Genomic DNA, 15,079 nt, shown 5'->3' with positions numbered 1-15,079 from the left:
CTGGTTCAGCACATTGACAGCCTCACCTGAAGAAGATGCAAAGGAGAAATAGAGCTGTGTGTCATCAGCATACTGATGGCAACGCGCTCCAAAGCTCCGGATGACCACACCCAACAGTTTCATGTAGATGTTGAACAGCAGGGGGGACAGAACTGACCCCTGCGGAACCCCATACTGGAGAGTCCAGGGTGCCGAGCAATGTTCCCCAAGCACCACTTTCTGGAGGCGACCTGCCAAGTAGGAGCGGAACCACTGCAATGCAATACCTCCCACTCCCAACTCAGCCAGTCTCCCCAGAAGGATACCATGGTCGATGGTATCGAAAGCCGCTGAGAGATCAAGGAGAATCAACAGTGTCACACTCCCCCTGTCTCTCTCATGGCAAAGGTCATCATACAGGGCGACCAAGGCTGTTTCTGTGCCTAAACCAGGCCTGAAACCTCACTGAAATGGATCCAGATAATCGGTCTCATCCAAGAGTGTCTGGAGGTGGCCCGCAACCACTCGTTCAAGGACCTTGCCCAGGAATGGAACATTTGCTACCGGCCTATAATTATTAAGATTTTCTGGGTCCAAGGAGGGTTTCTTCAGGAGTGGTCTTACTACTGCCTCTTTCAGGCAGCCAGGGACCACCCCCTCTCGCAGAGAGGCATTAATCACTTTCCTGGCCCAGCCAGCTGTTCCTACCCTGCTAGCTTTTATTAGCCAAGAAGGGCAAGGATCCAGCACAGAAGTGGTTGCACAAACCTGTCCAAGCACCTTGTCAACGTCCTCAAGCTGCACCAACTGAAACTCATCCAAGAAATCGGGACAAGGTTGTGCTCTGGATACCTCACTTGTTTCACCTGCTATAACACTGGAGTGTAAGTCCTGGCGGATGCTAAAGATTTTATCCTGAAAGTGCCTAGCAAATTCATTACAGTGGGCCTCAGATGGTTCTACCATGTCCCTGGGGCCAGAGTGTAATAGCCCCCGGACAATTCTGGAGTCTAAACTACAGCAAGCAGTGATCTGTCCATGACAGAGGGACTGATGTAAGGCTCCCCACATTCAGATCACCAACTCCATGTCCAGATGCAAAAATCAAATCTAGAGTATGCCCTGCTACATGTGTTGGGCCAATGGCATATTGGGACAGTCCCATGGTTAAGGCCGCCCTGGATAAGGTGGCCTCGGCATGGATGTTGACATCCCCCAGAACCAACAGTCTGGGGGATCTCAACAGTACACCCGAGACAACCTCCGTTAGCTCAGCTAGGGAGTCTGTTGGGCAGCGGGGTGGGCGGTACACCAACAGAATCCCCAGTCTGTCCTGCTGCCCCAACATAAGGTGCAAACTATCCAGACCAGTTGTCACATGGACAGGCTACTTGCAGAGGGAGATGGAACTCCTATAGACCACAGCAACCCCCCCTCCCCAACCCTCAGGTCTACCCTGATGCTGGACCAGGTACCCTGGCGGGCATAGCTGGGAGAAACTGACTCCTCCCTGCTCACCCACCCAGGTCTCGGTTATACATACCAGATCGGCTGCCTCATCCACAATTAAATAACGAATGAGGGAGATCTTATTATGCACCGACCTGGCGTTTAGGAGCAGCATCCGGAGGCCTGAGAGCTGGCTGATAGGGCAACCAACAAACCTGCGGGTGTGGGGAGGACCGGAACAAGGCACAGTTGTTAACTGCCTGGGCTGCATTCCCCTTACCTGGCAAATCCTCCTCACAACGCCATATCTCTCTCTACCTGTCACTACACTAATTGCGCCCCCCTCAAATCTCCCCATTTGGCTCTGAGTCCTCTCTCCCAGGCACATGTTATAATGAGATTTCACTGTATAAAATAAAGAGATGGACTTATATTATTTCATTTTGTTTTCTTTATTAGTTGCTCCCTATTGTTCAGCTCAGGCCTAAGCAAAATGATGTAGCATTTAGGGGAAAAGATGCAACCCAGTAATCCAGCACTGGAGGACAAGATGGAAAAGATCTCCACAGCCACCATGTATTTTCCTTTGGTGCTCAGGTAGGTTGGAACAAAGCATAGCCAAACGCTGCAAAAGACTAACATGCTGAAAGTGATGAATTTGGCCTCATTGAAACTGTCAGGTAACTTCCTTGCGAGGAAAGCCATGATGAAGCTGATTATGGCCAGGAAACCCATATAGCCCAAGACACAGTAAAACATAATAGCTGAACCCTCATTACATTCCAGTATGATTTTCCCATCCAATGAGTGCGTGTCTGTATCTGGGAATGGAGGGGATGTACTTAACCAAAGGGTACAAACTCCAACTTGAAAACAGGAACAGGAAAGGACAATAGAATTTGCCAGTCCTTTCCCCACCCATTTCCTCATCTTGGCTCCTGGTTTGGTTGCCATGAATGCCAGAACCACAGTGATGGTCTTTGCTAACACAGAGGAAAGGGCCAAAGAAAAGACAATGCCAAAGGCTGTCTGTCGGAGAATGCACATCACTTTTCCAGGCTGTCCAATGAATAGCAAGGAACAAAGGAAGCAAAGGAAGAGGGAGATGAGGAGGATGTAGGTGAGGGTTTGGTTGTTAGCTTTGACTATGGGGGTATCCTTGTGCTTCATAAAAATTATAAGGACTAAAGTTGTGATGAAAGAGAAAGAAATAGCCAAGACAGCTAAGATGATCCCTAAATCTTCTTCATAAGAGAGGTAGGTTACAACCTTGGGAATGCACTGAGTGTGGTCCTTGTTGGGATGCTGGTCTTCTGGACAGTTGACACAGGCATCCATATCTGGAAAATGGAGGGGGTGTTTAAATATTTCAAGATATCGACCATTCATGTATTTACAAAAAAGAAAAGGCAAGAGCAATTTTAAGTATTTCAAGATGTCTTAGTTTTAAAGGCTAACTGTTTGCCTCCACCTCCTTATTCAAGGAAGTCTTGGGAGGTGAATCAGGAAGGGAGAGGCTTTGAGTTGGATGCCTCAGGGCCCCAAAGGCTTAACCAGGAAAGGGCTAGAGGCTGGCTTTATCTGGTTGCTCTACGCCCAACTGGCCCTTCTTCCTTGTCTCGGTGCTCCCTCCCTCCCTATGCAATGTGGACTTCAGCTAGTCACCTGTTTCAGGGGTTGAGTAGGAATTTTTTTGGGGGGAATTCCTTGATTGGGCTTTGGGATCCCTCTTTTTCTCCTACCAGGGCATTCCTATTGGCATATTGGCAGTGGTGTGATGCTCAGTATTCAGTCTAGGCAGGTGAGAAAGTGAAGAACGTACAGTAAATGTTAGATATAGTGGAGCATTATTTAGTTAAGAGTACCCTTTAAGCTGCTGTTGCCTTCAGGGGGTGTCTTTGGGCCTGACACACACACCTTGGTGAATGTTGAACAGTGATGTGTGATAGGCCCACCCAAGACTCACTTCGCATGGAAAGAATAATTTTTTCCCAAACATTGGCTGGGGAGCCAAAGACTGCAGCTGTATACTGTATATATCATTCCTTGACATTACATTCATATCTTTCATAAGCTGAAATGCATTCACTGGTCTTCTACTCAGGGCCGGTGCCAAAGGGTGGCCAGGTCAGGACCTGCCTGAGGGCCCCTTGGCCCAGAGGGGCCCTCAAGGGCCCCTCATTAGAGTGGGAGAGTAGCACTCCCCTTCTGCGATCTGCGGCCGGGTTCCTGCCACAGATTGCAGGGATGGAACTTCTAGATCACCTGCCCATTCGCTCGCTCCACTTACCTCTTTCCTGTGTTCTGCTGTTGTGCGCACTGTGTGCACAGGGCTGCCATCAACCAAGATGGTGGTGGAGGCTTCTTCAAGGGGCTAACTCCCCTACCACCATCTTGGTTGATGGCAGGCATGTGTGTGTACATAGCATACCACACATGCGTGCCATCAGCCAAGATGGCAGTGGGGGCATCAGCCCCTTAGAGAAGCCTCCACTGCCATCTTGGTTGATGGTAGCCCTGCACTCACAGTACGCGAAGCAGCAGAACACAGGAGAGAATTAGGTGGAACAGGCAGGAGCCATGCCTGGTGCTGGCCCTGCTTCTACTGATGTCTTTTCCCAAGAACTTTTACCCTCCCAGGTTTTGTTTGGTCACTTTACTCTAGCCCTTTGGGGCAAATTAAGAACACAATTTTCACTCTGAATAAATACATGATAAATATCTTGTGTTATGGAAATTTATTAATATCTATGTACATTATGCCTCATACCTTTCCAATTAGAGATCATCCCTTCTGGACAAGGAGCACAATCATAGCAGCAAAATTTCTCTCCCTCCTTCTTTTTCCTACTGGAGCCAGGATAGCAGTAGTCATTGCACACAGAAAGGGGCAGCACCTATACAGAAGTACAAAGAATGATTAACAATATGTGAATGTTTTTCTCTTTCTTTTTTGAATGGTGGATCTGCAGATGGGACGCTGACAGTGAACAAATTCATTAGACATGTCAGCAAATTTCTCCTGTGTAAATTTTAAAAAGAAAGTTCTTAAATCCAAGTGAGAGGAGGTTTAGATAATGGCATCTGCCTGAACTGTTTATATACACCACACCCATTGGCTGAATTGCACAAGCTTTATCTTCAAAAACTATAAGTGGTGGTGGCATGTGTTTCTCCATGTGAGGTAGGTTTCTCCTCTACAGAGACAATTTTAAAAAGATAGAGAAAAAAATGAAATGATAAAGTAAAAGCCTGGGCACAGCTTCTCTGCCCACACCTACACAGAATTACATTTGAATAATTGGTTTTATTACTAAAAGTAATGCTCCAGACCTGAAATGCATTGTTGCCCTCATGCCCAGAACATAGAAATAACTAGTAAAGTGAAAAAGTTCCCTTGCAGATAAGCGCTAGTTCATGAAATATGAAAAGATTGTGTGACTTTTTAGCAGGATTAAAGATGGATTGCAATATGGTGTTTTAAATAGCATTGAAATTATGACATAGTTACACAATGGCAATTATTGAAGGCATGGTTTCCTGTTTTGTTTTCTTATTAAAATAGATGCAATCATGAGGTCAGGAAAATATCATGATTTTCTTTAAAAATAATGCTACCCAGCATAATTCAGTAACTGAAGAACTGGAAGAATGATGAATTGGCTCAACTGACATTTTTCTCTCTTATATATTCAATATATATATGGAGTGAGAAATGCCAGACATCCAAGCTGGATTTAGAAAGGGAAGAGGCACCAGAGATCATATTGCAAACATACGGTGGATAATGGAACGGACCAAGGAATCACCCTGTGCTTTATAGATTACATCAAAGCTGTGTAGATCATGAAAAACTAGAAAAGGTCCTCAAATGCAAAGATGTATCACTAAACACCAAAGTCAGGATCATTCAGACCATGGTATTCCCGATCTCTATGTATGGATGTGAAAGTTGGACAGTGAAAAAAGCGGGTAAGAGAAAAATCAACTCCTTTGAAATGTGGTGTTGGAGGAGAGCTTTGCACATATCATGGACTGCGAAAAAGACAAATAAATGGGTGTTAGAACAAATTAAACCAGAACTGTCACTAGGAGCTAAAATGATGAAACTGAGGTTGTCATACTTTGGACACATCATGAGAAGACATGATTCACTAGAAAAGACAATAATGCTGGGGAAAACAGAAGGGAGTAGAAAATGAGGAAGGCCAAACAAGAGATGGATTGATTCTATAAAGGAAGCCACAGACCTGAACTTACAAGATCTGGGCGGTTCACAACAGATGCTCTTGGAGGTCACTGATTCATAGGGTCACCATAAGTTGTAGTCAACTTGAAGGCACATAACAACAACAACAAAATATATTCAAATATTTGCTGCTATGTCTTACCTGATTGAAGGTTTGATGCCACATAATTTGGTCATCATTAATAGTTAACTCTTTGCCTGGAGGAGCTTGAGGGTCCAATGTTCCAACTTTGACTCTAACCACTGAACCGTTGGGGAACATCATCCAATTTGTAACATCAAAATATGCAACTAATTCTCCATTTTCATTAAACTGTACAGTGTCTCCAACATTGTTATTGAATATGATGTGCCTTAGAAAGTGATGGATCTAGATTGAAAGAGAATAGGAAGCAAGGGACAACTAGGTCTTGAAATTATTTCAATGAGTTTCACAAGTATTCTTATTCATTTTTAGACAGCATATGTGGGGACTTAATCTGTCTAGCTGTCATTTCCTTTCATCTATTTCCATGATTTCCATAACTAAAAATTCTCTATTTTATAATGATGCTGCCACTACTTGTCTAAAGTGATTTACAAACAATAACAAAAACCAAAATAACAGCAACAAAACATTTTTGGTAGAATTGTTTTATTAAAGAGTTGCTATTTCCTTTGGATTGAAAGGTAGCCCGCTCTATTTTTTAAAATTGAATTACCTGCCATGGTTGCACATTGTGAAATGACAATCTGTCTCCTTGTACACACCTTCTATGTTTGGTGTTCAGTTCATATATGACTTGCAAAGCATGCGCCACAGCATAGACAGCATTGTAGATACTGTAGCTGTGACCAGTCATGTGCATTTCAAATAAAATGCCAGGAATGTTCTCCAGCTTCTCCTCTCCACTGCAGATTTTTTCCTCCTCCTCCTGAAACATTTTTAAATAACAGCTGAATGCCTGTTGCCAGAAGTCCTGGACAAAACCATCTCCTTTGGCCCAGGAAGGATTTAACATCTGAATGAACTTTTGGAATCCTAAGGGCTGATTTGAGTGAACTGTGAAGGATATGGAACCATGGAAGGTTTGCATTTCCCAAATCTTTTGTATAGAGAATGATGAAAAATCCCAGTGGGATGTAATGATCCATACTTTACCCAGAGGAGGCAATGCTGTGAAGCGTATTAGAAATAATAATAATCTCAAAACTTGAAAGGATGGGTTTTCTCCATATACAAATAACACGCTGGCTTTTGTCTGAGTGATCATTGCATAGCTTTCTACTTGGTCCAGGAGTAATTGTATTAGTTCTTCTACATAACTCCATTGTGGTAGTCTTATGATGAAGGCATTACAGATGCCTCTCTGGGAAAGCATTGGCACAATTGCCTGTAAAAATCTGTTCCCTTTCTCATTATCCACAGCCAAGAGCCCAACCCATGTCCATCCAAAATGCTGAAATAACCGCACAGCTCCCACATGCTGGTGGGCTTCATTTGGGACCATATGATACAAAAAAGGGAAATTTATTCTATCATCCTGTGATGGCAAAAATGTCCCATAAGTGAGCTGAAATGAAAATTAAAAGGATTTCTCATATAAAGAGTATGTGAAATTAATAGGCATCTTTTCAAACCAAAATCTGGAAATAAAGACCAAAGCCCCAGGCCATTGGCTGATAGCACCCTGAATGACATCAGTAAAGCATTGGAAAGACCTGAAGGGGATGTTGCTGGAATATTTGTCCAACAAAATATGGTACCTAGAGTTAATGGAGCCATTAACACAGAAGCGTAGGGTATTAAAAGGCCATTCAAAATCTGGCACCTTTTTTAATGTGTGGTATGGTTGTATTAGTTTTATCAACACAAAATAAAATACTAGAAACCTTCCATCACATTATGCAGGGATTGGGAATGTATAATAATTCCAGTAGTCCTATGACCTTTTTTTATTATTATTCTTGCATTTGGTTTTATCTCCATTCTCATTTTAAGAAGCTATTGGATTTATGTATCACTACTGTTTGTATCTCTGTATGGATTGTTATTTCCTTTTTTATTATTATTACGTGGGCTTTCTTTTTGTAGATGGAGTTGTTTGTTTTCTCTGTTTTTAATAGGTATTCCTGGCTTTTGGATAACAAAGAAAAATGAAAAATTAATATAGTGGATCTGTAGCGAAACAAGTCTAACAGCTTGTGTGATACAGAAAATCCAGAATTAGTGCATCCCTAACAGATGTTTGCCTAGCTTCTTCTTGAATACCTGTAATGATGGAATGCCTACAAACCCTTGGTAACTAGTTCCACTGTTGAAGTGTATTTACCATTCAGAAGATGCTCCTAATGATCAACCAAAATAAGTCCTATCCTCTTGGATAGCAGAGAACGAGACTTTGCCTTCTTGTACAGTATGACAGCCATTCTGGTTTTGGCAAGAACTATAATATTGCTTCCTTAATTTCCTCTATTTCAGACTTAAATACCCAATTCTTTCAACCTTTTTTCACATGTACTACCAAATTCTGTTTTTGAATGTGTATAGTGCCATGGTGTGGTTTATATGCAGAACTTTGCATTTGTCTGTGTTGAACTTATTTCTGTTAGTAGCTATCTGCCATTCTGCCAAGTTCATTTTAAATCTGATTCCTGCAATTTCTTTCCATTCAATTTATGAGTGACCTGACATGCATGCAGTCTCCAAGCATCTTACAAAATTTGAAAATGTAAAGCATAGCATATATCAGAAAAAAAAGAAAATGTATTACAATAAAATGAAGCCTCAAGACCTGACAACTTTCTCCACAAAGTGCAAGTTTCAAACAGTCATCAAAGGCAGCACCACTTTAGTGCTTTGCAGTTATCCAATCTTAAGGTTAGTAGAGCATATGGCTGTAAAGATACAAGTTGTCAGATCAAAGCGTTTCCATTAGTCACACCTGGAGGGGGAACGGGTTGATCTGCCGATCAGTTGCAAGATCTCTTTAAACCTGAATTTTAAAAACATGTGGTCAAGCTGCTCCCACCAGATTTTACAGTAAAAAGGGGCAGAGTTTGACTACCATTGTGTGCCCCCATTTTCAGAAGAGAGAGGAGACACACTGGAACCGGCAGAACAGTGAGTGTGTTTCTACCCTATATTACTGCAGTTGGGTTATTCTCTGGGTTCCAACGCATATGGAGGCCCAGAGAGTAATAACTAGAGCTAGGGCCTTCTCAGTGGTGGCCCCCGAGTTATGGAACGCCCTCCCTGATGAGATACCCCTGGTGCCTTCTCTATTATCTTTTCGGTGCCAGGTAAAGACCTACCTCTTTGCCCAGGCATTTTAATTTAATTTAATTTTAATTTGTTTTAATTTGTTTTTGTTTTGATTTTGTTTCTATATTTTACAGTGTATTGTTATCATGTTTATTGTATTTTAATCTGTTTTTACCTTTTTTGTACACCGCCCTGAGAGCTAGAAAGCTATAGGGCGGTTTAAAAATCTAATAAAATAAAATAAAATAAAATCTTCCAGAAAGGGTTGTAGTTGAGTCACCAGTCAAAGCTGATGGAAGGCACTCTGTGCCCCCAAGGTTTTCTGAGCCTCAAGTAACAATACTGAATCCAGAAGGACCACCATGTTATGGACCCACTCTTAAAGAGGAAATGTGACCCCCATCTAGAGCTGGCTGCATAGCACCTAGCCAGACTGGAGGGCCAATCACTTGAAAGCATTCCACTTTTCAGTTTATTGGCCCTTATCCAGACCATTATTGTGAGCAGGTGGTTCAGCACAGCCACACTCTTACCTGTACATTTCAATTTTATTCCTGCCTTCTGAGGTGTTCACAATTCCTTCCAGTTTTATGACATCGGGATTCCTTCCACCTCTTCATGTAAGTCACTAAGAAAAATGCTGAAGTGTTCTCAGTCCCAGACACAACCCCACTCAACACCTCCCATATATTTTAAGAGGAGTAACTTATGACTTCTTTTTGAGAGCAGTGTTCTACTGAGCAGTGAGTCCACCTGCTGGTATCTTTATGAAGCCTGCATTTAACCAATTTGCTTACCAAAATATCAGGAGGAACTTTGTCAAATGCTTTCCTAAAATCAGGGTGGTATGCCACAGTTGTGAAATCTCCACACCCTCACACACACAGCTTACCTGAGCAATCTTTTTGCTTGTTGCAATGGTGGCCATATTGGCAGAGATCTTAGAGAAACATCCTCCAATGAGAGCCATCAGATTGTTTTGTTTGTGACACTGGAAGTTGGGGATAAACATTTGTTGTGTGGAAAGGATGCTCAGGGTGGCTTTATAGGTCATCCTTGTACTGAAGTAGCTATTTAGGATGTGGAATCCCAAAGAGATATTTGGCAAGATTGTGGGACTTTCGTTGATCTCTTTCACAGCAAATGCTAAGGCCAGGATGTGCTGGTAGTTCTTAGGCACTGAACTGTAATAAAGGTTACAACCGTTTAATAAAATGACCACAGCAGTAACAAAAACACGTTTGTACTCTCCATAATCATTCATCAGAATGCTTTCAAGACTGAGGTGAATCTTAGAACCATAAAAGATAATAGATTGAAGAATTGACATCTGAAATAGATATAATACTCCTATGAATAACTGAAAATGAAATGGTCTGCCTTCAAGTCGATCCCTGAAGGCTTTTCACGGTAAGCACTTTACCATTGCCTCCCTTTGAGGCTGAGAGGCAGTGACTGGCCCAAGGTCACCCAGTGAGCTTCGTGGCTGTGTGGGGATTCAAACCCTAGTCTCCCAGGTCGTAGTCCAACACCTTAACCACTACACCACACTGGCTCTCATGAATAACTAAATGGTGTAAATGTTTTGGGCTTACTGAAAAGCTTAATAAACTATTCCCTGGACTTATTTTTGTCAATTCCCTCATATACCACCACCTAAAACAATAATCAGCCCAAAGTATGTCTGTATGGATTGTATCCAAAATTAGTCATATTCAGAGTAGACCCACTTAAGTCAATGGACATGATTAACTTAGGTTTATTAATTTTGATGAGTCTACTCTGAGTATAACAGTGGACACAGCCCACTGTGTCTGTGTATTAGGGATGTACATCAGATTTGGATGAATCTTGTATCCCAGGTCAAATCATGCTCATTCAGAGAGATTCAGGAGATATTCAAGACAAATCAGGCTCCCCCAAATTTCTCTGAACTAAATTTGGGTCTTCCAAAAGCCTTGTGACCCATTTAGAGGCACGGGATATGACAACCACTCTTTATGGGGGGGAAAGGAACATTTCTTCCCAGGCATTCCATAGAAGGAGAGCACTACAGTGAGGAGAGGTGGGAAGAAGAAATGTGGAGGTGCAATGCCTCAGATTCAGATTAGGATGAAGCCAAGGGCAAATAATACAGAGAGATTAAGGTGACATCAGCCCATATCTATGTCCCCCAAATGTTTCTGATCAGTTTTGAGGCATAGAGATTTATAACCATTGTCTCAGAACAGGGATGGTGGAAAAATTCAATTCAGTTCACTTGTAAAGCTAAATATATTATATTTACACTTTCCGAAGCAATCAAAACCAGAACACAGCCTTGCTTCAATATTTGCACTTATCCAAATTTTGTGATGCAATTTTCTAACCAATTGTTAAAGAAATGCATATATTAGAGGAAAGTTTGCATAAAAGTATACTGTATACACTTGTGAAAATAACATACACAAAATTGCTTGCAAAACTGTGAACCTTAGTCAAAAATGCATATAAAAATGTGTTTAGTAGGAGAAATACACCCTAAAATACTGTAGAGGTTTCATGATAATTTTTTTAAAGGACTTGCAAATTGCTGCAGAAATTAATTTAAGACTGGAAAAATAAGAAAGTGAAAGAACCCTACCTCTCCCCTCCAAATAAAACTGTTTTAATTCATGAGAGCTGCTTAATCCCTGCAGCCATCCTTCTGAAATCCTGTAGGTTTCTTAGGAGTGTGTCTAAGATGTATGCTTACAAATTGATCGCAAATATTTTTAAAAAAACGTTTTAATTACCTCAAATTCAGCATTAATAGTGCCTAGCACAAAACCAAAAACACTCCCTCCACACTCTCTCATCTGAAATTTGGCAGGTTTCTTACACAGGGGCATCTCTATGATATTTGCTATTTTTTATACAAACTGGCCACTAAACTGGGGAGATTATACTATAACACACACACACACACACACACACACACACAGAGAGTATAGCACTATGATGTGTTTTCAGTTATTATGGTCTGAAAATATTACACAATGAGAGAGAGAGTAAATGATGCCTTACATAGGTTCATCGATCAACATCTGGGTAGGCTGTTCGGTGAAAGAGATGTTATCATAGTTTATGAAGACCTGAGAAACAATCTCCCCAATCATGAGGTCAGCCGGCTGGTAGAACTCATGAGGAACAGGGACAGGATCATCATATATGCTGCAGTTAATAGAGTGTGTCCTGCACACAGCATGACATAGCAGTACAAGCAACAACACCACCACCAGCATGATTCTGTTGAAAAAATGTTGCCTCAGAATGTTGATTCCCATGTTTCATCACCACATTATATGTGACTATTATATGTTTTGTTACAACCTCAACTGAATCATGGCAGAATATAGTGCTACAATGATTTACAGCTTGGCATCATAGGAAATCTGTGCACTATATGCTGGTCTTATATTTTAAAATGGCTGTTTCTTCATTAGTGCCACTGAATAGCATATTCCTTTTATCGTCTCAATTTTCCCTCTAAGGGTGAGCAAATTAAAATCTTTGTTTATACTGTAGATATCAATAAATTTTTTCCTTGGCATGCAAAGAAAATAAAAGTATACTGCTGAAAGTTCTCAATGAGCTTGTCCAAAAGCATGTGAAGTTCATTACACTGAGGCAGTGTTATGATGCCACCGTGTGCTAGAGGTCTGCTTTTCTCCAATAAATATCTGGGAGGTAGAAGATTAACTGGGCAAAGACAAAGAATCATGAACATGGATACTCACAGTATAGTGTTTGAGGGTGAAAACCATGGCAGAACAACTGATGTGAAAGATATGCTATCATATAAAGGGAAAGGATCATATAGAGAATGACAGAGCACTTCCTCAATCCAGTTCTCAAGGGTTTCATATCTTTTTTCAGATGATAGTTGCATCTCTATGTCCACTGTGTAAAAAAATAGAGAACAGTAATTTTAGCAATGATAGGTGTGATTATTATTTCCCCAGAGTGCTGATGCCTTTTTAAGTCACATTATAAATGACAAAAACTACTAGGATTTCCCCCCTGAATCCCACACTTATTACTTTTTTTAAAGGGATAACTTAGCCAGGAAGCTGCTTTTGTCTTGGAATAGAGTTAAATTCACACACACAGCTCACTCAGACTTGGCATAAATCCAAGGCATAAATCCAAGGCCTGTACTTAAAGGCAGGGGTCACCAAACTGGCACCTGCAGGCAGTGCTGCTCATCAGTATCTTCTATTGAGCCAATAAAAGTTCTGAATAAATATCTCCTAAAAACCAACAATGCATGAGAAACTGATTGCTGTTCCTGCTCACTCTGTTTACATTGGCTCAGCATCTCTTACATTGAACATGTACTCTTAAATATGCCCACATGTACTCTTAAATATGCCCACACCATCCTTCCATGGGCCCTGTTCACAAGTTACAGTCAACAAGTGTACAGTCTGTGTACCTGGGTACAGAAGTAGTTGGACTGTACACTCATACAGTTATTCACATGTAACATTCAACGAGTGTACAGTCTATTATATGCACATTTGCGACCCAGGGGTGAAATAAGACGCAGACACAATATGATGGGTTAAATAACGGGCCACTTTATTAAACCAAATTCATATTATGATAATGAACCTGCAAAGGGAAACATAAGTGCGGGATTCAACTGATGAGTCAGGCAAAGCCTGCTTGCAGCTATTGGGTGACCCAAACCCCTGCTGGGCAAGGGGGTGCCAATCTGTCAACCCCTTGCCCCAACCACACTCTAATTGTGCGTAGGGAGGCCAACCTGCGTCACCGCCCCTCGGTGCCCTGAAACTCTGAGTGGATGAGACTTGTTGGCCCCAGAGGTGACCCGTATCCTGCCCTCGGGCCGTATAACCTGGAGCTGCAGGCCTCCGGAACTGCCTATCACCTCCAAAGGTGCCTAAAGGTGTCACCCAGCTGCCCTTCACCTTTAACCTTTCCCGCACTTCCTCGCCACCGAAAGGGGACAAACCTCTGTTTAGTCACCCTTTACCCCACCCTCAAACAAGATGTCCTTCAAGCCCCTCTGCAGGTCTTCTAAAAGGATATCGTTACCTACATCGGTCATATGAACTCCATCTGACCGATATAGTTCTACCCTACTGCGCCTTATCTCGGGGTGGTGAATGACAAAACCACCAGAGTCCAATAGAGCAAGACAGAGCTGCCTATTCACTTTTTTGTGGGTCCTATTTATCCCCCTAGGGTCACCCATACAATTCCAGTGTCTATGGGGTAAAATATTGGACCAAATCAAGTGCACCCCTGGCCAACGCTGCATAATGGCCCGGAAGTCAGCAGACGCCTGCTCAATAAGGGCTCTGCCCTTCAGCATGCCAAGGTCATTTCCACCCAGGTGAATGACCAAAAACTGTGGTGCATCCCGAATCACTGCCGTCTGGAAAAGCGTAGGAAGGAGCCCGTCCCAGTGCATCCCACGGCGGCCCAGCCATTGTACAGTAGCCCACCGGCTAAGCCCAAGCTGCGTGCCAAAACGTGACTTCGCTGCCCTGCGGCCTGCCCAAAAGACCATACTATGGCCGCAGAGGAGGATGCGCACTCTTTCGTCTCCCTTCCAGTGGCCTGTCAAAACAAACAATGGAAACTCATAACAGTGACAAGAACAAGTCACAAACTGGTTTTTTGAACCCTTCGAAAAGGTCGAATATAAGACCTATAGGCCATAGAATGCCATCTGCCCAGGGACTGTTACCTCTCTTGAGAAAAACCCAAACAGGCGGCCGTAGACGCCGCTCCAATGCGGAAAGAGTGTGTCCCAAAAATTTTGGGGTCAAGTCCCATATTACCAAGGGCTGTCCTGGTAACCACCCAAAACTGAAATCTGGAAAGGGGTTGACCATCCTTATGTGTAAACAAGTAGCCGGGCTGTTGTCCCTGGACTGCCAGAATTTTTTTTAATGCGGTTACAGGGCAAATCTCGTGCAGCTGTGAGGGGGAAAGCAGGAACATATGTCCCCTCCTGCGCTGGTCAGTCTTTGACCATCGCAACTGTAGGGCAGCTTGTCCCCCCTTCCAACTAAAACCAGACAGTAAAAAGGCCCGGGAAGAGATGTCAGTCTTAGACCCCGCCAGCACCTCACTAATCCTAAAAGCTCCAAAGAATAATGTAA

The 15,079-nt window shown here is 42.6% G+C and overlaps 1 protein-coding gene across 1 annotated transcript; it reads right to left on the bottom strand.

The window, feature by feature from the left end:
• Window positions 1–1,866: 1,866 nt before the first annotated feature.
• LOC133367651 (vomeronasal type-2 receptor 26-like) lies at window positions 1,867–14,750 on the bottom strand. Its single transcript, XM_061591747.1, has 6 exons — window positions 14,662–14,750; window positions 11,967–12,134; window positions 9,814–10,105; window positions 5,820–6,047; window positions 4,199–4,325; window positions 1,867–2,768 (listed from the first exon to the last, which is right to left on the bottom strand). The coding sequence occupies exons 1-6, from the start codon at window positions 14,748–14,750 to the stop codon at window positions 1,867–1,869; spliced, it is 1,806 nt and encodes a 601-aa protein (XP_061447731.1).
• Between the last annotated feature and the right edge of the window lie 329 nt (window positions 14,751–15,079).

This window comes from Rhineura floridana, chromosome 11 (assembly GCF_030035675.1).
Source record: "Rhineura floridana isolate rRhiFlo1 chromosome 11, rRhiFlo1.hap2, whole genome shotgun sequence".
Classification (NCBI taxonomy): Eukaryota; Metazoa; Chordata; class Lepidosauria; order Squamata; family Rhineuridae; genus Rhineura; species Rhineura floridana.
The sequence above is the reverse complement of the archived record's forward strand: the minus strand, read 5'-3'. Positions and strand labels throughout refer to the sequence as shown.

Excerpts from the sequence above, each read along its gene's own strand:
- LOC133367651 (XM_061591747.1), bottom strand. The coding sequence starts at position 14,750 with ATGGGACTTGACCCCAAAATTTTTGGGACACACTCTTTCCGCATTGGA. Across the intron at positions 12,135-14,661 it reads TTGGGTTTTTCTCAAGAGAG|GACACACTCTATTAACTGCA; the intron begins GTAACAGTCCCT and ends TGCTGTGTGCAG. Across the intron at positions 6,048-9,813 it reads CAAGCAAAAAGATTGCTCAG|ATCCATCACTTTCTAAGGCA; the intron begins GTAAGCTGTGTG and ends CTTTCAATCTAG.